The following is a 27,405-nucleotide window of genomic DNA, read 5'->3' as shown; positions in this document are numbered from 1 at the left end:
GGATCAGGATCTGTAACTAATGGATCAGGATCTGTAACTAATGGATCTGGATCTGTAACTAATGGATCGGGATCTGTAGCTAATGGATCAGGATCTGGATCTGTAACTAATGGATCGGGATCTGTAACTAATGGATCAGGATCTGTAACTAATGAGTAATTAGCTACAGCAGTTCTCGACCACACACGCACGCACACACACGGATCAGTCCTCTTCTTTGTTAAGTGCATTTGAGACTGTGTGTGGCATTTTATTGATATCAGCTGCCTTCCAGCGAATTTAACTGGTCAAACGATGTTCTCTTACCTTATCATTCATCATGGTCGTACTTTAACTGTCTTTGTTTTGGGTTGTTAAATCTGTGATTTAGTTTCACTCTTTGCTATCACACAACGTAATGAAACTCTGCACCTACATTGTAATTACACTGCTCAGGATGGGCTATCTTTATACCAGAGGGATGAAGTTCACAAACCATTACTTCATTAAAAGTCTGTTTTTATTTTCAAAATGGTGCAGTTTTACTAAAAGCAGCCAGATAGCGATGGGAGAGGATGTGGCTTCAGACTACTGGCTCAGATAAAGCATGGAGTGTAAGGCAGGGCTGGTGTGTCTTTCTCAGTTGGTGTGTGTGTGTGTGTGTGTGTGTGTGTGTGTGTGTGTGTGTGTGTGTGTGTGTGAGAGAGATCTTTTCGTTAGGCAGGAGGTGTGAGTGTCATGGCGGCAGCTTGGACGGTAAACGCAGCGATGCTGATCTGTCGCCTCACTTCATCCCACGCCTGTTTGGGATTGGCTGTACGCTCGATGTCGAACAGCGCATCATAAATGCCAGGGAAGGACTCGCCAGCATATTTATTATGACTGCTGGGAGCAAAGATCACATGTCTGAAGAGAGGGAAGAGGGTGAGAGAAAATAAAATGGGATTCTAAACTGATCATGAAGACATTACACAGCACTGAGTATGTGCTGCAGCTGGCTCTCACCTGTAGAATGGTCGGCCAGGTAAACCTAGCGGGTCCACGAAGGCTCTCTCCAAGTACATTAGCTGGTCATTGACCATACGTATCTGTATAGGGCTGAGAGAGTAGGGGGAACACACCTGTTAACACACTTCCACAACAATAAACATGACACACACACACACGCTTTCTCTTACTCTGTTCTGTCCAGAGTGGTGAGACGCTCATGGAAATCCCTAGCAGCCACAGTGAAGTTCTCCACCGCAGAGAACAGAGAATCTGGACAAAAACAAATTAGACTTTGTAGGTGACGGGGGATTCAGAATGAGTGTCTTTGTATGTAAACATGTGTTTTCTCTTACCGAATGATACCCCGTATTTCACAAGAGCATCTGGGTGTTTTTGTCCCAGCTGAGCGATGGTGTGGGCGTACTTTGTCAGAGAGCCAGCGTATTGACTGGCATCCAGGGGGAGGAGCTGGGAATCAGCCAATAGGAAGATGAGGCCTCCCCTGACCTGAGCTACGGCTCTGAGCTTCCGGAAGGAAGGGTCGTAGAACCTCTCCACCAACTCAAAGGTCTCATACACACTGTGATACACTGGGTAGCTGCTGTACCGCTCTGTCTTCTACAAAGTAGAATACACACAACGGTTTGTTTGCATGAATAAACATGAATGGTTTTTCCTACTTTAAATGCCCAATGATGACCCCCATATTGGGAGGACATCTGCAATGTGCTCCTGTCTCCGGGTTCACCCGCCTGCCCCCCAGAACAATGTCCCTCTCACCCTGTTCTTGGTGTATCGGGCCCTGCCTGCTGCGATGCCCAGTCGGATAAAATACGCCTCAAAGTCACTGCCTGAACCCAGCTTACTGATCCTAGAGGGAGGGAGTGAGGGAGGGAGGGAGGGAGGGAGAAACCCACAAGAGGTTGGTTCATAAATATAATTTTTTTATACACCAAATTAGTCAGTCCGGATAAGAGCATCTGCTAAATGACAAAAATCTAAAATGTAAATAAAATCAATCAGTAAAAGTGCATGTGATCAGAGTGATAAGTCTATTGTGGTTGGTATTGGGTCTGACCGGGGTGCATCGCGGTCATCTGTCCAGTTGTCGCGCTTGTGCCAGCTCTCATACAGAGACAACCCCTCCTCTCCCTCCTCTGGACTGGACACCTACAGAGAGGTATTGGTGTTTCAGTTATAGTCTGGGACTATGTCGGTCTACACTAGAGGTCGGCCGATACCGATACCAATTATTGGAGGACCAAAAAAGCCGATACCTATTAATCGTCCGATTTAAAAATAAATACAAAAATGTATTTGTAATAATGACAATTACAACAATACTGAATTAACACTTATTTTAACTTAATATAATACATCAATAAAATCAATTTAGCTTCAAATAAATAATGAAACATGTTCAGTATGGTTTAAATAATGCAAAAACAAAGTGTTTATGAAAGTGCAATATGTGCCATGTAAGAAAGCTAACGTTTAAGTTCCTTGCTCAGAACATGAGAACATATGAAAGCTGGTGGTTCCTTTTAACATGAGTCTTCAATATTCCCAGGTAAGAAGTTTTAGGTTGTAGAAATTATAGGACTATTTACCTCTATACCATTTGTATTTCATCAACCTTTGACTATTGGATATTCTTATAGGCACTTTAGTATTGCCAGTGTAACAGTATAGCTTCCGTCCCTCTCCTCCCTGGGCTCGAACCAGCAACACAACGACAACAGCCACCATCGAAGCAGCGTTACCCCTGCAGAGCAAGGGAAACAACCACCCCAAGGCTCAGAGCAAGTGACGTTTGAAACACTATTAGCGCGCGCTAACTAGCCAGCCATTTCACTTCGGTTACACCAGCCTCATCTCAGGAGTTGATAGGTTTGAGGTCATAAACAGCGCAATGCTTGACGCACAACGAAGAGCTGCTGGCAAAACGCACGAAAGTGCTGTTTGAATGAATGCTTACGTGCCTGCTTCTGCCTACCACCGCTCAGTCAGATACTTAGATACTTGTATGCTCAGTCAGATTATATGCAACACAGGACACGCTAGATAATATCTAGTAATATCATCAACCATGTGTAGTTAACTAGTGATTATGATAGTTTTTTATAAGATAAGTTTAATGCTAGCTTGCAACTTATCTTGGCTTATTGTATTTGCGTAACAGGCAGTCAGTCTCCTTGTGGAGTACAATGAGAGAGAGGCAGGTCGTTATTGCGTTGGACTAGTTAACTGTAAGTTTGCAAGATTGGATCCCCCGAGCTGACAAGGTGAAAATCTGTCTTTCTGCCCCTAAATGAGGCAGTTAACCCACCTCTCCTAGACCGTCATTGAAAATAAGAATGTGTTCTTAACTGACTTGCCAAGTTAAATAAAGATTCAATAAAGGTGCAAAAAAAAAAAAAAAAAGATTTCCGATTGTTATGAAATCGGCCCTAATTAATCGGCCATTCCGATTAATTGGTCGACCTCTAGTCTACACCCTGTGAAGGTAAACACCTCTTCTGTTTACTTCTGTATCCCCTAGTCTTTTGAATGGGCTTGATCAAATTCATGAAAACGCAGTAATTTACAGTACCAGTCAAGTTTGGACACACCTACTCAATCAAGGGTTTTTCTTTATTTAAAAAAAAACTATTTTCTACATTGTAGAATAATTTTTTTATTTTTATTTTATTTTTATTTCACCTTTATTTAACCAGGTAGGCTAGTTGAGAACAAGTTCTCATTTGCAACTGCGACCTGGCCAAGATAAAGCATAGCAGTGTGAACAGACAACACAGAGTTACACATGGAGTAAACAATTGGCAAGTCAATAACACAGTAGAAAAAATGGGCAGTCTATATACAATGTGTGCAAAAGGCATGAGGAGGTAGGCGAATAGTACAATTTTGCAGATTAACACTGGAGTGATAAATGATCAGATGGGCATGTACAGGTAGAGATATTGGTGTGCAAAAAGCAGAAAAGTAAATAAATAAAAACAGTATAAAAACAGTATGGGAATGAGGTAGGTGAAAATGGGTGGGCTATTTACCTATAGACTATGTACAGCTGCAGCGATCGGTTAGCTGCTCGGATAGCTGATGTTTGAAGTTGGTGAGGGAGATAAAAGTCTCAACTTCAGCGATTTTGCAATTCGTTCCAGTCACAGGCAGCAGAGTACTGGAACGAGAGGCGGCCAAATGAGGTGTTGGCTTTAGGGATGATCAGTGAGATACACCTGCTGGAGCGCGTGCTACGGATGGGTGTTGCCATCGTGACCAGTGAACTGAGATAAGGCGGAGCTTTACCTAGCATGGACTTGTAAATGACCTGGAGCCAGTGGGTCTGGCGACGATATGTAGTGAGGGCCAGCCGACTAGAGCATACAAGTCGCAGTGGTGGGTGGTATAAGGTGCTTTAGTGACAAAACGGATGGCACTGTGATAGACTGCATCCAGTTTGCTGAGTAGAGTGTTGGAAGCCATTTTGTAGATGACATCAAGTCGAGGATCGGTAGGATAGTCAGTTTTACTAGGGTAAGCTTGGCAGCGTGATGAAGGAGGCTTTGTTGCGGAATAGAAAGCCGACTCTGGATTTGATTTTTGATTGGAGATGTTTGATGTGAGTCTGGAAGGAGAGTTTGCAGTCTAGCCAGATACCTAGGTACATAGATGTCCACATATTCAAGGTTGGAACCATCCAGGGTGGTGATGCTAGTCGGGCATGCGGGTGCAGGCAGCGATCGGTTGAAAAGCATGCATTTGGTTTTACTCGCGTTTAAGAGCAGTTGGAGGCCACGGAAGGAGTGCTGTATGGCATTGAAGCTCGTTTGGAGGTTTGATAGCACAGTGTCAATGACGGGCCGAAAGTATATAGAATGGTGTCGTCTGCGTAGAGGTGGATCAGGGAATCGCCCGCAGCAAGAGCAACATCATTGATATATACAGAGAAAAGAGTCGGCCCGAGAATTGAGCCCTGTGGCACCCCCATAGAGACTGCCAGAGGACCGGACAGCATGCCCTCTGATTTGACACACTGAACTCTGTCTGCAAAGTAATTGGTGAACCAGGCAAGGCAGTCATCCGAAAAACCGAGGCTGTTGAGTCTGCCGATAAGAATTTGGTGATTGACAGAGTCGAAAGCCTTGGCGAGGTCGATGAAGACGGCTGCACAGTACTGTCTTTTATCGATGGCGGTTATGATATCATTTAGTACCTTGAGTGTGGCTGAGGTGCACCCGTGACCGGCTCGGAAACCAGATTGCACAGCGGAGAAGGTACGGTGGGATTCGAGATGGTCAGTGACCTGTTTGTTGACTTGGCTTTCGAAGACCTTAGATAGGCAGGGCAGGATGGATATAGGTCTATAGCAGTTTGGGTCCAGGGTGTCTCCTCCTTTGAAGAGGGGGATGACTGCGGCAGCTTTCAATCCTTGGGGATCTCAGACGATATGAAAGAGAGGTTGAACAGGCTGGTAATAGGGGTTGCGACAATGGCGGCAGATAGTTTCAGAAATAGCGGGTCCAGATTGTCAAGCCCAGCAGATTTGTACGGGTCCAGGTTTTGCAGCTCTTTCAGAACATCTGCTATCTGGATTTGGGTAAAGGAGAACCTGGAGAGGCTTGGGTGAGGAACTACGGGGGCGGAGCTGTTGGCCGAGGTTGGAGTAGCCAGGCGGAAGGCATGGCCAGCCGTTGAGAAGTGCTTATTGAAGTTTTCGATAATCATGGATTTATCGGTGGAGACCGTGTTCCTAGCCTCAGTGCAGTGGGCAGCTGGGAGGAGGTGCTCTTGTTCTCCATGGACTTCACAGTGTCCCAGAACTTTTGGAGTTGGAGCTACAGGATGCAAACTTTTGCCTGAAGAAGTTGGCCTTAGCTTTCCTGACTGACTGCGTGTATTGGTTCCTGACTTCCCTGAACAGTTGCATATCACGGGGCTATTCGATGCTATTGCAGTCCGCCACAGGATGTTTTTGTGCTGGTCGAGGGCAGTCAGGTCTGGAGTGAACCAAGGGCTGTATCTGTTCTTGGTTCTGCATTTTTTGACGGAGCATGCTTATCCAAAATGGTGAGGAAGTTACTTTTAAAGAATGACCAGGCATCCTCAACTGACGGGATGAGGTCAATGTCCTTCCAGGATACACGGGCCAGGTCGATTAGAAAGGCCTGCTCACAGAAGTGTTTTAGGGAGCGTTTGACAGTGATGAGGGTGGTCGTTTGACTGCGGCTCCGTGGCGGATACAGGCGATGAGGCAGTGATCGCTGAGATCCTGGTTGAAGACAGCGGAGGTATATTTGGAGGGCCAGTTGGTCAGGATGACGTCTATGAGGGTGCCCTTGTTTACAGAGTTAGGGTTGTACCTGGTGGGTTCCTTGATGATTTGCGTGAGATTGAGGGCATCTAGCTTAGATTGTAGGACTGCCGGGGTGTTAAGCATATCCCAGTTTAGGTCACCTAACAGAACAAACTCTGAAGCTAGATGGGGGGCGATCAATTCACAAATGGTGTCCAGGGCACAGCTGGGAGCTGACGGGGGTCGGTAGCAGGCGGCAACAGTGAGAGACTTGTTTCTGGAGAGAGTGATTTTCAAAATTAGTAGTTCAAACTGTTTGGGTATGGACCTGGAAAGTATGACATTACTTTGCAGGCTATCTCTGCAGTAGACTGCGACTCCGCCCCCTTTGGCAGTTCTATCTTGACGGAAGATGTTATAGTTGGGTATGGAAATCTCTGAATTTTGGTGGCCTTCCTGAGCCAGGATTCAGACACGGCAAGGACATCAGGGTTAGCAGAGTGTGCTAAAGCAGTGAGTAAAACAAACTTAGGGAGGAGGCTTCTGATGTTGACATGCATAAAACCAAGACTTTTTCGATCACAGAAGTCAACAAATGAGGGTACCTGGGGACATGCAGGGCCTGGGTTTACCTCCACATCACCCGCGGAACAGAGAAGGAGTAGTATGAGGGTGCGGCTGAAGGCTATCAAAACTGGTCGCCTAGAGCGTTGGGGGCAGAGGATAAGAGGAGCAGGTTTCTGGGCATGGTAGAATATATTCAGGGCATAATGCGCAGACAGGGGTATGGTGGGGTGCGGGTACAGCGGAGGTAAGCCCAGGCACTGGGTGATGATGAGAGAGGTTGTATCTCTGGACATGCTGGTTGTAATGGGTGAGGTCACCGCATGTGTGGGGGTGGGACAAAGGAGGTAACAGGGGTATGCAGAGTGGATCTAGGGGCTCCATTGTGAACTAAAACAATGATAACTAACCTGAACAACAGTATACAAGGCATATTAACATTTGGGAGAGACATACAGCGAGGCATACAGTAATCACAGGTGTTGAATTGGGAAAGCTAGCTAAAAACAGTAGGCGAGGCTAATCAGCTAGCACAACAAACAGCAGGTAAAATGGCGTTGACTAGGCAACTGGGCCGACAGATAAAACAAACAAGCAGAATGGAGTACCGTGATTAATGGACAGTCCAGCGTCGTCAGCTATGTAGCCAAGAGATCAGTGTCCAGGGGCAGTGGTGGATGGGCAGGGAAGCTGGGCTGGCGAGTGTTATCCAGGTTTAAAAAAAAAAAAAAACTAACAATGACTAAATAGCTTGTAGCTAGTTAGCTGGTTAGCGTCTGGAGGTTCTTGAGTGTGTCATAAAAATAAAATAAAAATTAAAGGTGATAGCGATTCCGTATCACAGTGGGTGAGGCAGGTTTCCGGAAGGTATAAACAAAATAAAAATCAAAGAGAGATAGAAAGTAAATGGGTTCAGAGTGTTTGGAATGCAGTGAGCCAAAAGGTTAGCAGGCCTGTGCTAACAAGCTAACAGTTCGTAGGCCCGGGCTAGACAAGCTAGCCGTTAGCAGGCCGAATTAGCAAGCAGGGAGATAGCGAGGGCTAGAGAGCTAACCTTTGGGGGACGTCGCGATGGGGTGAGTCTGTTTATTCCTCTTCTTGCGGTGACATCGACAGACCGGTCGTGGGCCCGGGTAATTGTAGCCCAGGAGTATGCTAGGAGCTCTAGTGCGCTGGGTGAGCTGGAGACACAGCGTTTCAGAAAGCTCGCGGGCCTTGGCCAGCAGATGAATCTTTGGCGATGTCGCAACTGTTGAAACCACCTCGGACGATTATGTCGGCGGACCAGTCGTGATGGATCGGCGGGGCTCCGTGTCGGCAGTAAAGGGTCCAGGCCAATTGGCAAAAAGGTATTGTTGGGCCTCTTCGGCTAGTCGGGAGATGGGCTTAGCTCAAGGCTAACTGTAGCTTGTTTTGGGACAGAGACGTTAGCCAGGAGTAGCCACTCGGATTGCAGCTAGCTAGTTGCGATGATCCGGTGTAAAGGTTCAGAGCTTGCGGTAGGAATCCGGAGATGTGGTAGAGAAAGAGCAGTCTGATATGCTCTGGGTTGATGTCGCGCTGGTGTCCTAGTTAGCTTTGAAGACCGCTAGCAATGGCTAACTGAGTACGAGCTAGTAGCTAGTTAGCTGGCTAGCTTCTGATGGTGGTTCCGGTTCTAAAGTAAAGTATAGAAAAAGCAGATCCGTACCACATTGGGTGATGCGGGTTGCAGGAGAGTATATTCAGCTCTAGTTTGAAAGTGAGATTAAAATATGTACGAAATATATACAGAAAAAAACGAAGAAAACTATATTTACACTAGACAGGACGGGACAAGACAAAACACACGTCCGATTGCTACGCCATCTTGGATTGACATAATAGAGAAGACATCAAATCTATGAAGTAACACATATGGAATCATGTAGTAACCAATAAAGTGTTAAACAAATCAAAATATATTTGAGATTCTTCAAAGTAGCCACCCTTTGCCTTGATGACAGCTTTTCACACTCTTGGCATTCTCTCAACCAGCTTCATGAGGTAGTCACCTGGAATGCATTTCAATTTAACAGGTGTGCCTTGTTAAAAGTTCATTTGTGGAATTGCTTTTCTTCTTAATGTGTTTGAGCCAACCAGATGTGTTGTGACAAGGTAGGGTGGTATACAGAAGATAACCCTATTTGGTAAAAGACCAAGTCCATATTATGGTAAGAATAATGGCAAGAATATCTCAAATAATCAAAGAGAAACAACAGTCCATCATTACTTTAAGACATGAAGTTCAGTCAATACGGACAATGTTGAATGTTTCCTCATGTACAGTCGTAAAAACCATCAAGCGCTATGATGGAACTGTCTCTCATAAGGACCGCCACAGGAAAGGAAGACCCAGAGTTCCCTCTGCTGCAGAGGATAAGTTCATTAGAGTTACCAGCCTCAGAAATTTCAGCCCAAATAAATACTTCACAGAGTTCAAATAACAGACACATCTCAACATCAACTGTTCAGAGGAGACGTGAATCCGACAATCATTGTCAAATTGCTGCAAAGAAACAACTACAGACAGAAGATAGAAAAGTGTGTGTGCTCATTAGTAGAGGCTTGTCCTGACTGTTTGAGTGTGTAGAATGACCCCAGGATGTCTGGCCACTCAGCCAACAATTGACAGAAACGGACTGGTTCCTCTTGATCGGAGACATAGTAAAGGTTATATCACGCGCACCAGTAACAGAGCTCTTGTTCTGTTTGGAGCCTGTTTCTGGGCCAAAGACTCATGTTCTCTGTGTGAGACCAGTACGACCATACATCATCTGGGCCGACAGTCAAAGGCGCTTGCTTGTCCAACTTGGGGAACCGTTGAGCTACTGTTAGAGGAAGTATGTATGGAGGGACTTTATTAGTTAAAGGTAGAATTTCCACCACAATATAAAAATTACATTTGTGTTTGTGGATTAATTTAACTTCTGCAAGATGCCTTTTATGAAGTTTGTGTGCCGAAAACCATTCGTTATGTTTTTGCCCATTGAATACCATTCAAAGAGTGTTGAAAAACTCCAACGCTACTTCCTGGAAAGAAACGTGCCACAGTGTAATCCTGAAATAGACAGTTGATAGACAGCTGATTTAAGTTTACCTGTTTGGTGATGTCGTACACCAAGGTGTGGAGAGAGGGGTGCAGTCTATCCTCAATGTGTACATACCTGCAACACACAAAAACACACACACACACACACACCTGAGTGTCATTTTCACATGTGACAACCCACACAACCCCCCTCCCCCAACACACACACACACACACACACACACACAAACTCACCCTCTATTGCTGAGTCTGCATTGATGTAAGCCACTGCTCTCTCCTGCAGCACTTTGGCGTTTTCCTGTCAAGGAGAAAGAGACAGGACAGACATTTAGATTAGAGTTTAGTCATCTCTGTTACCAGAGCACTACAGTACACGTTTCGCCACAACCTCACATAATGAGTGTAGTACCTCAGCCCACTCTGTTGATCCCAGCAGTCCAAACTCTTCTGCATCCCAACTGGCAAATACTATGGACCTCCTGGGCCTCCAGCCTATAGTGAACACACACACACACACACACACACACACACACACACACACACACACACACACACGCACACGCACACGCACACGCGCACAAAGTCCATAGAAAACACACACTTGGCAAAATGCATTGAACCTATAAAATATACAGCACTTCTCAGAGTCAAACATAATATGAGGAAACAGGCCTGACAGAACATTCTAGAACAATACAGATAACTATTCCAGAATGCTACAGTATGGGAACATTCTAGAACAATACAGAGAACTATTCCAGACTGCTACAGCATGGGAACATTCTAGAACAATACAAATAACTATTCCAGACTGCTACAATATGGGAACATTCTAGAACAATACAGAGAACTACTCCAGACTGCTACAGCATGGGAACATTCTAGAACAATACAGAGAACTACTCCAGACTGCTACAGCATGGGAACATTCTAGAACAATACAAAACTATTCCAGACTGCTACAATATGGGAACATTCTAGAACAATACAGAGAACTACTCCAGACTGCTACAATATGGGAACATTCTAGAACAATACAGAGAACTACTCCAGACTGCTACAGCATGGGAACATTCTAGAACAATACAAATAACTATTCCAGACTGCTACAATATGGGAACATTCTAGAACAATACAAATAACTATTCCAGACTGCTACAATATGGCAACATTCTAGAACAATACAGAGAACTATTCCAGACTGCTACAGCATGGGAACATTCTAGAACAATACAAATAACTATTCCAGACTGCTACAATATGGGAACATTCTAGAACAATACAGAGAACTATTCCAGACTGCTACAGCATGGGAACATTCTAGAACAATACAAATAACTATTCCAGACTGCTACAATATGGGAACATTCTAGAACAATACAGAGAACTACTCCAGACTGCTACAGCATGGGAACATTCTAGAACAATACAGAGAACTACTCCAGACTGCTACAGCATGGGAACATTCTAGAACAATACAAATAACTATTCCAGACTGCTACAGTATGGGAACATTCTAGAACAATACAGAGAACTACTCCAGACTGCTACAATATGGGAACATTCTAGAACAATACAGAGAACTACTCCAGACTGCTACAGCATGGGAACATTCTAGAACAATACAAATAACTATTCCAGACTGCTACAGTATGGGAACATTCTAGAACAATACAAATAACTATTCCAGACTGCTACAATATGGGAACATTCTAGAACAATACAGAGAACTATTCCAGACTGCTACAGCATGGGAACATTCTAGAACAATACAGAGAACTATTCCAGACTGCTACAATATGGGAACATTCTAGAACAATACAAATAACTATTCCAGACTGCTACAATATGGGAACATTCTAGAACAATACAGAGAACTACTCCAGACTGCTACAGCATGGGAACATTCTAGAACAATACAGAGAACTACTCCAGACTGCTACAATATGGGAACATTCTAGAACAATACAGAGAACTACTCCAGACTGCTACAGCATGAGACCAGTCATCCATACAGAGTTTTGCAAGCAGATTACACCTGTGTCTGCTGTTTTATGTCTTTATGATGCAGCTGTAGTCATAAAGACTTGTCTCAGTACATAGTGGTCTGTGTGTGTGTGTTTTTAAATGCATGTGTGTGTTAATCTGACCCCCCCACACACCTTTTCTGAGCAGTTTCCCGGCGCTCCTTACACTCTCGTGCACCACGGCAGCTCCCGTTACCGGGTCGATCCCCCCGAACACCCAGGCATCCCGGTGGCCCCCAAGGATCACATAGCGGTCTGCCAACAACGGAGAGAGGAGGGGGTCACAATCATCATCTACGGTGATCCTAATTCTGTTGTGAACAAGTGTTGTGCCAGGTATTTGAACAAAACAGTGATGATAGTTGTTGGTGTTGAGTTGTGTAGAGGAAGCTAGACTGTGTACCAGACTGTCTCCAGTCTTGTCCCCTGGCTTCCATAAACGGGAACAGGCCCTTACTAGAACATTCAGAGAAGGCTATGGGAAGTGGTACCTGGCTCCACGGCCCCTCGTAACCTCCCGATGACGTTGTATATCCGGGTCACCTGGTTGTGGTGTGGATGTTCACACCTTCCTGAGAACAAGAGAGGAGTAGAGACTGAGAGAACAGAGACAGAGAGGAGTCAGAAACAGAGACAGACAGCTAGGAAAACAGAGACAGAGGGAACATTCAGAGAACAGAAACAGAGAACTAGAGGAGACAGAAACAGACTGCAGACAGGAGACAGAGACAGAGGGAACAGAAACAGAGAGGAGACAGAAACAGAGAGGAGACAGAGAGGACAGAAACAGAGAGGAGACAGAAACAGAGAGGAAACAGAGACAGAGACTGACAGAGACAGAGAGGAGACAGAGGAGACATTCAGAGACAGAGAGGAGACAGAGACAGAGAGGAGTCAGAAACAGAGACAGAGAGGAGACAGAGACAGGGAAACAGAGACAGAGAGGAGACAGAAACAGAGACAGAGAGGAGACAGAAACAGACAGAGAGGAGACAGAAACAGAGAGAAATTCAGAGAGGAGACAGAGACAGAGAGGAGACAGAGACAGAGAGGAGACAGAGAGGAGACAGAAACAGCGAGGAAACAGACAGAGGGAGACAGAGACAGAGAGGAGACAATACAGACAAGACAGAGAGGAGACAGAGAGAGGAGACAGAGGCAGAGAGGAAACAGACAGAGAGGAGACAGAGGAGACAGAGAGGAGACAGAGACAGAGAGGAGACAGAGAGGAGACAGAGGAGACAGAAACAGAGAGGAAACAGACAGAGACAGAGACAGAGAGGAGACTGAGAGGAGACAGAGAGGAGACAGAGACAGACTGAGGCAGAGAGGAAACAGACAGAGAGGAGACAGAGAGAGAGAGGAGACAGAGACAGAGAGGAGACAGAGAGGAGACAGAGAGGAGACAGAGACAGAGAGGAGACAGACAGAGAGGAGACAGACAGAGAGGAGACAGAGACAGAGAGGAGACAGACAGAGAGGAGACAGAGACAGAGATGAGACAGAGAGGAGACAGACAGAGAGGAGACAGAGACAGAGGGAGACAGAGAGGAGACAGAGACAGAGAGGAGACAGAGGCAGAGAGGAGACAGAGGCAGAGAGGAGACAGAAACAGAGAGGAGACAGAGAGAGACAGAAACAGATAGGAAACAGACAGAGAGAGACAGAGACTCTACATTGTTGTGTTTCAGTCAGAAACAGAGACAGAGAGGAGACAGAGAGCGAGGAAACAGAGACAGAGAGGAGAGACAGAAACAGAGAGAGTGAGACAGAGAGGAGACAGAAACAGAGAGGAAACAGACAGAGAGGTTACAGAGACAGAGAGGAGACAGAAACAGAGAGGAGACAGAAACAGAGAGGAGACAGAGAGGAGACAGAAACAGAGAGGAGACAGAGACTGAGAGGAGACAGAGACAGAGACAGAGAGGACAGAAACAGAGACAGAGAGGACAGAAACAGAGAGGAAACAGAGACAGAGGGACAGAAACAGAGACAGAGAGGAGACAGAGAACAGAGAGGATACAGAGAGGAGACAGAAACAGAGAGGAGACAGACAGAGAGGAGACAGAGACAGAGAGGAGACAGAGACAGAGAGGAGACAGAAACAGAGAGGAGACAGAGAGGAGACAGAAACAGAGAGGAGACAGAAACAGAGAGGAAACAGAGACAGAGAGGAGACAGAGACAGAGAGGAGACAGAGACAGAGAGGAGACAGAGGAGTCAGAGACAGAGAGGAGAGACAGAGAGGAGAGGAGTCAGAAACAGAGACAGAGAGGAGACAGAGACAGCGAGGAAACAGAGACAGAGAGGAGACAGAAACAGAGACAGAGAGGGACAAGAACAGAGAGACAGAGAGGAGACAGAAACAGAGAGTCACAGACAGAGAGGAGACAAAGACAGAGAGGAGACAGAAACAGAGAGGAGACAGAAACAGAGAGGACAGAAACAGAGAGAAACAGACAGAGAGGAAACAGAGACAGAGAGGAGACAGAAACAGAGAGGAGACAGAAACAGAGAGGAGACAGAAACAGAGAGGAGACAGAGACAGAGAGGAGACAGAGAGGAGACAGAAAGAGGGAGACAGAAACAGAGGAAACAGAGACAGAGAGGAGACAGAGAGGAGAAGGAGACAGAGAGAGACAGAGACAGAGAGGAGTCAGAAACAGAGACAGAGAGGAGACAGAGAAGCGAGGAAACAGAGACAGAGAGGAGACAGAAACAGAGACAGAGGAGACAGAAACAGAGAGGAGACAGAAGACAGAAACAGAGAGGAAACAGACAGAGCAGAGACAGAGAGGAGACAGAAACAGAGAGGAGACAGAAACAGAGAGGAGACAGAGAGAGACAGAAACAGAGAGGAGACAGAGAGGAGACAGAGACAGAGGAGACAGAGTCAGAGAGGAGACAGAAACAGCGAGGAAACAGAGACAGAGAGGAGACAGAGACAGAGAGGAGACAGAGGCAGAGAGGAGACAGAGAGGAGACAGAAGACAGAGAGGAGACAGAGGCAGAGAGGAAACAGACAGAGAGGAGACAGAGAAACAGAGAGGAGACAGAGACAGAGAGGAGACAGAGAGGAGACAGAGGAGACAGAAACAGAGAGGAAACAGAGAGAGAGGAGACAGAGAGGAGACAGGTACAAGACAGAGAGGGAGACAGAGACAGAGAGGAGACAGAGAAGACAGGGAAACAGACAGAGAGGAGACAGAGACAGAGAGGAGACAGAGACAGAGAGGAGACAGAGAGACAGAGACAGAGACAGAGAGGAGAGACAGAAAGGTTCAGAGAGGAGACAGAGACACAGAGAGGAGACAGAGAGGAGACCAGAGAACAGAGACAGAGAGGAGACAGAGAGGAGACAGAGAGAGAGTCAGAGACAGAGAGGAGACAGAGACAGAGACAGAGAGGAGACAGAGACAGAGACAGAGGGAGACAGAGACAGAGAGGAGACAGAGAGAGAGACAGAGACAGAAGGAGAGGAGACAGAGACAGAGAGGAGACATAGGCAGAGAGGAGATAGAGACAGAGAGGAGACAGAGACAGACATTGTTGTTGACAGAGAAGACAGAGACAGAGAGGAGACAGAGACAGAGAGGAAACAGAGACAGAGAGGAGACAGAGAGGAGACAGAGACAGACAGAGGGAGACAGAGACAGAGAGGAGACAGAGGCAGAGAGGAGATAGAGACAGAGAGGAGACACAGAAAGTCAGAGACAGAGACAGAGAGGAGACAGAGACAGAGAGGAGATAGAGGCAGAGAGGAAACAGACAGAGAGGAGACAGAGACAGGAGACAGAGACAGAGAACAGAGACAGAGAGGAGACAGAGGCAGAGAGGAGACAGAGACAGAGGGAGACAGAGACAGAGAGGGAGATAGAGGCAGAGAGGAAACAGAGGCAGAGAGGAGAACAGACAGAGAGGAGACAGAGACAGAGAGGAGACAGAGACAGAGAGGAGACAGAGAGGAGACAGAGACAGAGAGAGAGAGAGGAGACAGAGACAGAGAGGAGACAGAGAGGAGACAGAGACAGAGAGGAGACAGAGACAGAGACAGAGAGGAGACAGAGACAGAGAGGAGACAGAGAGAGAGAGACAGACAGAGACAGAGAGGAGACAGAGACAGAGAGGAGAAGAGGAGACAGAGACAGAGAGGAAACAGAGACAGAGAGGAGACAGAGACAGAGACAGAGAGGAGACACAGAGAGGACAGAGACAGAGAGGAGAGAGAGAGACAGAGACAGAGAGGAGACAGAGAGGAAACAGAGACAGAGAGGAGACAGAGAGGAGACAGAGAGGGGACAGAGACAGAGAGGAGACAGAGACAGAGAGGAGACAGAGACAGAGACAGAGAGGAGACAGAGACAGAGAGAGAGACAGAGAGGAGAGACAGAAACAGAGAGGAGACAGAGACAGAGACAGACAGAGAGGAGACAGAGAGAGAGAGACAGAGACAGAGAGGAGACAGAGACAGAGAGGACAGACAGACAGAGAGGAGACAGAGACAGAGAGGAGACAGAAAGGGAGACAGAGACAGAGAGGAAACAGACAGAGACAGAGACAGAGAGGAGACAGAGACAGAGAGGAGACAGAGACAAGACAGAGAGGAGACAGAGACAGAGAGGAGACAGAGACAGAGAGGAAACAGAGAGGAGACAGAGACAGAGAGGAGACAGAGACAGAGAGGAGACAGAGACAGAGAGGAGACAGAGACAGAGAGGAAACAGACAGAGAGGAGACAGAGACAGAGAGGAGACAGAGAGAGACAGAGAGGAGACAGAGACAGAGAGGAGACAGAGGAGACAGAGACAGAGAGGAGACAGAGACGAAACAGAGACAGAGAGGAGACAGAGAGGAGACAGAGACAGAGAGGAGACAGAGAGGAGACAGAGACAGAGAGGAGACAGAGAGGAGACAGAGACAGAGAGGAGACAGAGACAAGACAGAGAGGAGACAGAGACAGAGAGGAGACAGAGGCAGAGAGGAGATAGAGACAGAGAGGAAACAGACAGAGAGGAGACAGAGACAGAGAGGAGATAGAGGCAGAGAGGAAACAGACAGAGAGGAGACAGAGACAGAGAGGAGACAGAGGCAGAGAGGAGACAGAGACTCTACATTGTTGTTGTTTCAGTAATCCCAATTCTCCTCCACTGTTGTTGATGGGAACAAAGAGAGCCCCTCCCTCACCACCCTCCCTCACCCCTAGCCTCTGATCCTGTTCTCTTGCCAACTCCTTATGGAATCATCATGCAGAACATGTTTCTCTTGACAATGACAATGGTGTAGGCAAAAGCACAAACAGAACTGGGAGCAGGCTACCTCAGCCCCACTCGTTGTGTGAAAATGTGTGTGTGTGTCAATCTCTCTCTCACAGAACACACAAGGAACCTCTATTCTACTGCTCTGGGCAACACTCCAGAGAATTAGAGAGAGAGAGGGGAGGGCCTCCCGAGTGGCGCAGTGATCTAAGGCACTGCATCGCAGAGTTTCGGCGTCACTACAGCCTGGGGTTCGACTACAGCTGTGGTACAACCGGCCGTGACTGGGGTTCCCATAGCGTCATCTGTGTTAGGGGAGGGTTTGGCTTGGGAGGGGGGAGAGGGATAGAAAGATTGGAGAGAGAGGGAGACTTCGGGGAGCTGAGGGAGAGAGGTTAGAGAAGGGGAAGGGAGAGAGAGGTTAGAGAAGGGGAAGGGTTAGAGAAGGGGAAGGGAGAGAGGTTGGGGAAGGGTTAGAGAAGGGGAAGGGAGAGAGGTTGGGGAAGGGAGAGAGAGAGGTTAGAGAAGGAGAAGGGAGAGAGGTTGGGGAAGGGAGGGAGAGAGAGGGCTACGGGAGAAGGACACTTCAGGGAGAGAGGTTAGAGAAGGGGAAGGAAGGGAGAGAGGCTAGAGAAGGGGAAGGGAGAGAGGTTGGGGAAGGGAGAGAGAGAGGGGAGAGAGGTTGGGGAAGGGAGTGAGAGAGAGGGCTACGGGAGAAGGACACTTCAGGGAGAGAGGTTAGAGAAGGGGAAGGAAGGGAGAGAGGTTGGGGAAGGGAGAGAGAGAGAGGGCTACGGGAGAAGGACACTTCAGGGAGAGAGGTTAGAGAAGGGGAAGGAAGGGAGAGAGGCTAGAGAAGGGGAAGGGAGAGAGAGAGGTTAGAGAAGGGGAAGGAACTGAGAGAGGTTAGAGAAGGGAAAGGGAGAGAGGTTGGGGAAGGGAAAGGGAGAGAGGTTGGGGAAGGGAGGGAGAGAGGTTAGAGAAGGGGAAGGAAGGGCGAGAGGTTAGAGAAGGGAGGGAGAGAGGTATATGGTGTCTTACTGTGTACTGAAGCCGTCAGTGAAGCCCGGTCCAATCCGATAGGACACGTTTAACGCTCCCTTCCAGTTATTGGGTGGGATGTCTCCTCCCATATTCCTACCAAGGGTGACATCATACAGGAAGTTACATTACGCATAGGAATTGTGTGGCTGGCTGCCATCATAATACTCACTTTAGTAGTTGGATGGCATCATGATAGCCAATAGGATGCACTGGAATTTTAGGAAGCCCCACCCCTTCCTCCAGGTTGTACCTGTAAGTGTATTCTGGAGGAGAGGGGGAGGATGTTTATAGTCCCCCTTTATCACAGAAACATCTATGTCTCTATACGAACACACACACCTTTAGCAGGGTACCCTGGCGTTAGGGGGTCTCCTGCCCCATTCAGGTTGAGGACATTACCCCTCTGTGCCCCTCCACCTGGAAGGTTCCACCCGTCGGGGTATGGCTGCATATAACATCACAAATAGTAGAGTGGACATAGTTTCTCAGTTCACAGATCTCTTTTTGTTGTTTTAAATAGGATGTATATTCTACTTATTGAAATTCTATGTACAGTACCTGAACTCCTGGGGCGCAGTAATCTGCAGGGTCTGAGAACATGATTATACCGCTCGCCCCATGAAGCATCGCATTCTTCACCTACAGAGGGATGGAGAGAGAAGATGAGATGAGAGGGAGGGGGAGAGAGGGAGGGAGATAGAGAGAGAGGGAGATAGAGGGAGAGAAGGAGGGGGAAGAGAGAGGGGGAGAGAGGGAGGGGGGAGGGGACGGAGATAGAGAGAGAGGGAGATAGAGAGAGGGAGGGAGATAGAGAGAGAGGGAGAGAGAGAGAGAGAGGGAGGGGGAGAAAGAGAGAGGGGGAGAGAGAGAGGGGGAGAGGGGGAGAGGGAGGGAGGGGGAGAGAGAGAGGGGGTCTTCTCAGGGGGTCTAGCCAGAGAGAGTTGAGAGAGAGAGAGAGAGAGAGAGGTCTAGAGAGAGAGAGAGATGAGAGAGAGAGAGAGTCATGAGAGAGAGAGAGAGAGAGAGAGAGAGAGAGAGAGAGAACATGTGTCTTCTCAGTCATGTTGACACTGGTCTACTGCCACGTCATGTGTCTTCTCAGTCATGTTGACACTGGTCTACTACCAGGTCATGTGTCTTCTCAGTCATGTTGACACTGGTCTACTACCAGGTCATGTGTCTTCTCAGTCATGTTGACACTGGTCTACTGCCAGGTCATGTGTCTTCTCAGTCATGTTGACACTGGTCTACTGCCAGGTCATGTGTCTTCTCAGTCATGTTGACACTGGTCTACTGCCAGGTCATGTGTCTTCTCAGTCATGTTGACACTGGTCTACTGCCAGGTCATGTGTCTTCTCAGTCATGTTGACACTGGTCTACTACCAGGTCATGTGTCTTCTCAGTCATGTGGACAGGTCTACTACCAGGTCATGTGTCTTCTCAGTCACGTTGACACTGGTCTACTGCCAGGTCATGTGTCTTCTCAGTCATGTTGACACTGGTCTACTACCAGGTCATGTGTCTTCTCAGTCATGTTGACACTGGTCTACTGCCAGGTCATGTGTCTTCTCAGTCATGTTGACAATGGTCTACTACCAGGTCATGTGTCTTCTCAGTCATGTTGACACTGGTCTACTGCCAGGTCATGTGTCTTCTCAGTCATGTTGACACTGGTCTACTACCAGGTCATGTGTCTTCTCAGTCATGTTGACACTGGTCTACTGCCAGGTCATGTGTCTTCTCAGTCATGTTGACACTGGTCTACTACCAGGTCATGTGTCTTCTCAGTCATGTTGACACTGGTCTACTACCAGGTCATGTGTCTTCTCAGTCATGTTGACACTGGTCTACTACCAGGTCATGTGTCTTCTCAGTCATGTTGACACTGGTCTACTGCCAGGTCATGTGTCTTCTCAGTCATGTTGACACTGGTCTACTGCCAGGTCATGTGTCTTCTCAGTCATGTTGACACTGGTCTACTGCCATTGCTTTAATGTATTGTTGTTCTCATGAATATTGTTGTTGTGTCACGACTTCCGCCGAGGTTGGCTCTCCTGCCCGTTCAGGCGGTGCTCGGCGGTCGTCGTCACCGTCCTACTAGCCACTACCGATCCCTTTTCGTGTATCTGTTGGTTTTGTCTGATTGGTTTCACCTGTGTGTTGTTTAGTTTATTAGTGGCTGTATATATAGTAGGTTGACCCGCCCTTGTTTTGTGTGGGATTGTTTATTTGTCATCTATGTCTGTCGGTGTATCTTGTGTTCTTATTCTCCAGTTCGTCTGTTATCCTGTGTGGGATTGTTTATTTGTCATCTATGTCTGTCGGTGTATCTTGTGTTCTTATTCTCCAGTTCGTCTGTTATCCTGTGTGGGATTGTTTATTTGTCATCTATGTCTGTCGGTGTATCTTGTGTTCTTATTCTCCAGTTCGTCTGTTATCCTGTGTGGGATTGTTTATTTGTCATCTATGTCTGTTGGTGTATCTTGTGTTCTTATTCTCCAGTTCGTCTGTTATCCTGTGTGGGATTGTTTATTTGTCATCTATGTCTGTCGGTGTATCTTGTGTTCTTATTCTCCAGTTCGTCTGTTATCCTGTGTGGGATTGTTTATTTGTCATCTATGTCTGTCGGTGTATCTTGTGTTCTTATTCTCCAGTTCGTCTGTTATCCTGTGTGGGATTGTTTATTTGTCATCTATGTCTGTCGGTGTATCTTGTGTTCTTATTCTCCAGTTCGTCTGTTATCCTGTGTGGGATTGTTTATTTGTCATCTATGTCTGTCGGTGTATCTTGTGTTCTTATTCTCCAGTTCGTCTGTTATCCTGTGTGGGATTGTTTATTTGTCATCTATGTCTGTCGGTGTATCTTGTGTTCTTATTCTCTGGTTCGTCTGTTATCCTGTGTGGGATTGTTTATTTGTCATCTATGTCTGTCGGTGTATCTTGTGTTCTTATTCTCCAGTTCGTCTGTTATCCTGTGTGGGATTGTTTATTTGTCATCTATGTCTGTCGGTGTATCTTGTGTTCTTATTCTCCAGTTCGTCTGTTATCCTGTGTGGGATTGTTTATTTGTCATCTATGTCTGTCGGTGTATCTTGTGTTCTTATTCTCCAGTTCGTCTGTTATCCTGTGTTGGATAATTTCACCCTGTGTTTATTGGGTTGACCGTGTTTCTTGTTCACCGGAGAATAAACTTTCATATCGCTATCTGCTCTCTGCGCCTGATTCCACCCACCTTGATTAGACGTGACATGTTGTAGTTGTTGTTAATGGTAATCCCATGTCCACTACTACTATTATTATTGTTGTTGTAGTTGTTGTTAATGGTAATCCCATGTCCACTACTACTATTATTATTGTTGTTGTAGTTGTTGTTAATGGTAATCCCATGTCCACTACTACTATTATTATTGTTGTTGTAGTTGTTGTTAATGGTAATCCCATGTCCACTACTACTATTATTATTGTTGTTGTAGTTGTTGTTAATGGTAATCCCATGTCCACTACTACTATTAATATTGTTGTTGTAGTTGTTGTTAATGGTAATCCCATGTCCACTACTACTATTATTATTGTTGTTGTAGTTGTTGTTAATGGTAATCCCATGTCCACTACTACTATTATTATTGTTGTTGTAGTTGTTGTTAATGGTAATCCCATGTCCACTACTACTATTATTATTGCTGTTGTAGTTGTTGTTAATGGTAATCCCATGTCCACTACTACTATTAATATTGTTGTTGTAGTTGTTGTTAATGGTAATCCCATGTCCACTACTACTATTATTATTGTTGTTGTAGTTGTTGTTAATGGTAATCCCATGTCCATTACTACTATTATTATTGTTGTTGTAGTTGTTGTTAATGGTAATCCCATGTCCACTACTACTATTATTATTGTTGTTGTAGTTGTTGTTAATGGTAATCCCATGTCCACTACTACTATTATTATTGTTGTTGTAGTTGTTGTTAATGGTAATCCCATGTCCACTACTACTATTATTATTGTTGTTGTAGTTGTTGTTAATGGTAATCCCATGTCCACTACTACTATTATTATTGTTGTTGTAGTTGTTGTTAATGGTAATCCCATGTCCACTACTACTATTAATTTGTTGTTAATGGTAATCCCATGTCCACTACTACTATTATTATTGTTGTTGTAGTTGTTGTTATAATGTTGTTGTTGTAGTTGTTGTTAATGGTAATCCCATGTTAATGGTAATCCCATGTCCACTACTACTATTATTATTGTTGTTGTAGTTGTTGTTAATGGTAATCCCATGTCCATTACTACTATTATTATTGTTGTTGTAGTTGTTGTTAATGGTAATCCCATGTCCACTACTACTATTATTATTGTTGTTGTAGTTGTTGTTAATGGTAATCCCATGTCCACTACTACTATTATTATTGTTGTTGTAGTTGTTGTTAATGGTAATCCCATGTCCACTACTACTATTATTATTGTTGTTGTAGTTGTTGTTAATGGTAATCCCATGTCCACTACTACTATTATTATTGTTGTTGTAGTTGTTGTTAATGGTAATCCCATGTCCACTACTACTATTATTATTGCTGTTGTAGTTGTTGTTAATGGTAATCCCATGTCCACTACTACTATTATTATTGTTGTTGTAGTTGTTGTTAATGGTAATCCCATGTCCACTACTACTATTATTATTGTTGTTGTAGTTGTTGTTAATGGTAATCCCATGTCCACTACTACTATTATTATTGTTGTTGTAGTTGTTGTTAATGGTAATCCCATGTCCACTACTACTATTATTATTGTTGTTGTAGTTGTTGTTAATGGTAATCCCATGTCCACTACTACTATTATTATTGTTGTTGTAGTTGTTGTTAATGGTAATCCCATGTCCATTACTACTATTATTATTGTTGTTGTAGTTGTTGTTAATGGTAATCCCATGTCCACTACTAGTATTATTATTGTTGTTGTAGTTGTTGTTAATGGTAATCCCATGTCCACTACTACTATTATTATTGTTGTTGTAGTTGTTGTTAATGGTAATCCCATGTCCACTACTACTATTATTATTATTGTTGTTGTAGTTGTTGTTAATGATAATCCCATGTCCACTACTACTATTATTATTGTTGTTGTAGTTGTTGTTAATGGTAATCCCATGTCCACTACTACTATTATTATTGTTGTTGTAGTTGTTGTTAATGGTAATCCCATGTCCACTACTACTATTATTATTGTTGTTGTAGTTGTTGTTAATGGTAATCCCATGTCCACTACTACTATTATTATTGTTGTTGTAGTTGTTGTTAATGGTAATCCCATGTCCACTACTACTATTATTATTGTTGTTGTAGTTGTTGTTAATGGTAATCCCATGTCCACTACTACTATTATTATTGTTGTTGTAGTTGTTGTTAATCCCATGGTAATCCCATGTCCACTACTACTATTAATATTGTTGTTGTAGTTGTTGTTAATGGTAATCCCATGTCCACTACTACTATTATTATTGTTGTTGTAGTTGTTGTTAATGGTAATCCCATGTCCACTACTACTATTAATATTGTTGTTGTAGTTGTTGTTAATGGTAATCCCATGTCCACTACTACTATTATTATTGCTGTTGTAGTTGTTGTTAATGGTAATCCCATGTCCACTACTACTATTATTATTGTTGTTGTAGTTGTTGTTAATGGTAATCCCATGTCCACTACTACTATTATTATTGTTGTTGTAGTTGTTGTTAATGTGTAGTTGTTGTTAATGGTAATCCCATGTCCACTACTACTATTAATATTGCTGTTGTAGTTGTTGTTAATGGTAATCCCATGTCCACTACTACTATTATTATTGTTGTTGTAGTTGTTGTTAATGGTAATCCCATGTCCACTACTACTATTAATATTGTTGTTGTAGTTGTTGTTAATGGTAATCCCATGTCCACTACTACTATTAATATTGTTGTTGTTGTTAATGGTAATCCCATGTCCACTACTACTATTAATATTGCTGTTGTAGTTGTTGTTAATGGTAATCCCATGTCCACTACTACTATTATTATTGTTGTTGTAGTTGTTGTTAATGGTAATCCCATGTCCACTACTACTATTAATATTGTTGTTGTTGTTAATGGTAATCCCATGTCCACTACTACTATTAATATTGCTGTTGTAGTTGTTGTTAATGGTAATCCCATGTCCACTACTACTATTATTATTGTTGTTGTAGTTGTTGTTAATGGTAATCCCATGTCCACTACTACTATTAATATTGTTTGTAGTTGTTGTTAATGGTAATCCCATGTCCACTACTACTATTAATATTGTTGTTGTAGTTGTAGTTAATGGTAATCCCATGTCCACTACTACTATTAATATTGCTGTTGTAGTTGTTGTTAATGGTAATCCCATGTCCACTACTACTATTATTATTGTTGTTGTAGTTGTTGTTAATGGTAATCCCATGTCCACTACTACTATTAATATTGTTGTTGTAGTTGTTGTTAATGGTAATCCCATGTCCACTACTACTATTAATATTGCTGTTGTAGTTGTTGTTAATGGTAATCCCATGTCCACTACTACTATTATTATTGCTGTTGGTCACACCATTTATTTATATATAAATATATTTTTTTATTTTATTTTTTCGATATGTATACTTTGACAATGTAAGTAATAATGTACTTGCCATGTCAATAAAGTCAATTGAATTGAGAGAGCGAGAGAGAAAGAGAGAGGGGAGAGCGAGAGAGGGAGGGAGAGAGAGAAAGAGAGAGAGAGGGAGAGAGAGGGAGAGGGAGTGAGAGAGGGAGGGAGAGAGGGAAAGAGAGAGAGAGAAAGAGAGAGGGGAGAGCGAGAGAGGGAGAGAGGGAGGGAGAGAGAGAAAGAGAGAGAGAGGGAGAGAGAGGGAGTGAGAGAGGGAGAGAGAGAGAGAAAGAGAGAGGGAGGGAGAGAGACAGATGGTGTATGGAGAGAGAGAGACCTTGTTTCCTCTGAAGATATTTCCATATCTGACTATGACGATCTTCCCAGTGACGTTGATCCCCATCTCTCTCTCCAGCTGGAAGAAGTCCTCTGTACGCCCATAGTTCACATAAACCAGGTCACCCTGAGGAAACACACACAGTAGGTAGGTCTCTCTCTCTCTCTCTGTGTGTGTGTGTGTGTGTGTGTGTGTGTGTGTGTGTGTGTGTGTGTGTGTGTGTGTGTGTGTGTGTGTGTGTGTGTGTGTGTGTGTGTGTGTGTGTGTGTGTGTGTGTGTACCCTACCACTGGTTGTCCCTGCGCTGAGAAGGCGCTGTAGGGAGGAACGATGTCAGAGACATTCTCATATCCCTCAGGAACCGGCTCTGATAGAGAAGTGTTGAACATCTGGAAGACAGACAGACAAACAGGCACAAGACAGACACAAAGAGACACAGACAAACAGACACAGACAGACACAAAGAGAGAGACACACACACATACACACACACACAAACACATACAGACAGATACCAAATAGTCAACAATCAATAGGAAATAGCCAATAACAAAAAAATAAGCAGATTTCTATCCAAACCAGGTACACATGGGCCCTGTGTGTACATCACAGCACTGTGACGCCACCTTATCTCTTTCTCACACACACACACACACACACACACACACACACACACACACACACACACACACACACACACACACACACACACACACACACACACACACACACACACACACACACACACACACACACACACAGTGGCTATGGCTTTATCTCTCATTAGTTATCAGCCTACTAAAGGGACCTTGGTCTAACATGTGGTCTCCATGGTACCAAGGGGCAAGAACTAACCTATTAAAAGTTCCCTGAGGTGGGGCCTCCCGGGTGGCGCAGTGGTCTAGGGCACTGCATCGCAGCGCTAGCTGTGCCACCAGAGACTCTGGGCTCTGTCGTAACCGGCCGCGACCGGGAGGTCCGTGGGGCGACGCACAATTGGCCTAGCGTCGTCCTGGTTAGGGAGGGCTCGCGCACCAGCGACTCCTGTGGCGCGTGGGCGCAGTGCACGTTAACCAAGGTCGCCAGGTGCACGGTGTTTCCTCTGACACATTGGTGCGGCTGGCTTCCGGGTTGGATGCGCGCTGTGTTAAGATGCAGTGCGGCTTGGTTGGGTTGTGTATCGGAGGACGCATGACTTTCAACCTTCGTCTCTCCCGAGCCCGTACGGGAGTTGTAGCGATGAGAAAAGATAGTAATTACTAACAATTGGATACCACGAAATTGGGGAGAAAAAGGGGGGTAAAAATGTTTTAAAAAGTTCCCTGAGGTAGTCCTTGAGAACTGGCCTGCCTATCATACCCTCAATTAGAAACAACATCTGTTGACTGAAGGATGAAATGTGTATGTGAGTGAGTGAGTGAGTGTGAGTGAGTGAGTGGTGGCCCAGCTGGTATAGAGATGTAGTTGGGCTGTGATATGTTGGGGTATGACAGCAGCACATCATAAGGTACCATCTCTACTGAGTCCAGACCATACGCTAGCCACTCCCCTTTTATCTGTTCAGCCAATTGGAGGTTCTGCTCTGTACCGGCCAGGTGGGGTAACCGGTGAACTTCCTGCAGAGACAGAGAGTGAGACAAAGAGAGAGAGGGCTGAGAGAGCAAGAGAGAGAGACAGCAGCACATCATAAGGTACCAGAGAGAGAAAAGCAAGAGAGAGAGAGACAGCCCCTTTTATCTGACAGAGAGAGAGAGAGAGAGAGAGAGACAGAGACAGAGACAGACAGAGAGAGAGGGTGAACTTCCTGAGAGAGAGAGACAGAGAGAGAGAGAAGGAGAGAGAGAGAAAGCAAGAGAGAGAGAGAAAGAGAGAGAGAGAAAGCAAGAGAGAAAAAGAGACAGAGAGAGTGAGACAAAGAGAGAGAGGGAGAGAGAGAGAAAGCAAGAGAGAGAGAGAAAGAGAGAGAAAGCAAGAGAGAAAGAGAGACAGAGAGAGGTGTAGAAACAGATAGGAAGGGGTCCCTTGTGGCTCAGTTGGTAGATCATGGCGCTTGCAACACCAGAATTGTGGGTTTGACTCCCACGCGGGACCAGTATGGAAAAGTAGAAATGTGTGCACTCACTACTGTAAGTCGCTTTGGTTAAGAGTGTCTGCTAAATGACTGAAATGTCAGAAGAGGACGAGAGCGGGAGGAGGATTGAGCATTAATA

The 27,405-nt window shown here is 45.3% G+C and overlaps 2 protein-coding genes across 29 annotated transcripts; one reads left to right on the top strand and one right to left on the bottom strand.

The window, feature by feature from the left end:
- Nucleotides 1–485: 485 nt before the first annotated feature.
- naalad2 (N-acetylated alpha-linked acidic dipeptidase 2) lies at nucleotides 486–26,613 on the bottom strand. The gene is given in 21 exon segments (XM_052468894.1): nucleotides 486–885; nucleotides 985–1,077; nucleotides 1,158–1,239; nucleotides 1,323–1,587; nucleotides 1,750–1,840; nucleotides 2,048–2,139; nucleotides 9,948–9,979; nucleotides 9,982–10,014; nucleotides 10,134–10,197; nucleotides 10,309–10,391; nucleotides 12,062–12,181; nucleotides 12,418–12,498; nucleotides 17,111–17,156; nucleotides 18,059–18,077; nucleotides 18,223–18,318; nucleotides 18,395–18,488; nucleotides 18,565–18,670; nucleotides 18,784–18,864; nucleotides 25,197–25,322; nucleotides 25,483–25,584; nucleotides 26,051–26,613. Coding segments are annotated over 20 exon segments (1,896 nt in total). The 5' UTR covers nucleotides 26,051–26,613; the 3' UTR covers nucleotides 486–695.
- Nucleotides 19,300–21,796, top strand: LOC127908777 (NADH-ubiquinone oxidoreductase chain 5-like). 28 transcript variants are annotated; one of them, XM_052468084.1, is made up of 4 exons: nucleotides 19,300–19,568; nucleotides 19,653–19,738; nucleotides 19,868–19,996; nucleotides 20,083–21,796. In XM_052468084.1, the coding sequence occupies exon 4, from the start codon at nucleotides 20,464–20,466 to the stop codon at nucleotides 21,463–21,465; it is 1,002 nt and encodes a 333-aa protein (XP_052324044.1). In that variant the 5' UTR covers nucleotides 19,300–19,568; nucleotides 19,653–19,738; nucleotides 19,868–19,996; nucleotides 20,083–20,463; the 3' UTR covers nucleotides 21,466–21,796. The 28 variants fall into 28 exon arrangements, with proteins under 28 accessions (XP_052324044.1, XP_052324036.1, XP_052324045.1 ...); XM_052468076.1 differs by having other exon boundaries at nucleotides 19,653–19,781; nucleotides 19,868–19,910; nucleotides 19,954–21,796; XM_052468085.1 differs by lacking the exon at nucleotides 19,653–19,738 and having other exon boundaries at nucleotides 19,300–19,611; nucleotides 19,825–19,910; nucleotides 19,954–20,125; nucleotides 20,169–21,796.
- Nucleotides 26,614–27,405: the final 792 nt, after the last annotated feature.

Source organism: Oncorhynchus keta, chromosome 18 (genome assembly GCF_023373465.1).
Source record: "Oncorhynchus keta strain PuntledgeMale-10-30-2019 chromosome 18, Oket_V2, whole genome shotgun sequence".
NCBI classification, from domain to species: domain Eukaryota; kingdom Metazoa; phylum Chordata; class Actinopteri; order Salmoniformes; family Salmonidae; genus Oncorhynchus; species Oncorhynchus keta.
The sequence above is the reverse complement of the archived record's forward strand: the minus strand, read 5'-3'. Positions and strand labels throughout refer to the sequence as shown.

Excerpts from the sequence above, each read along its gene's own strand:
- LOC127908777 (XM_052468084.1), top strand. The coding sequence starts at position 20,464 with ATGTCTGTCGGTGTATCTTGTGTTCTTATTCTCCAGTTCGTCTGTTAT.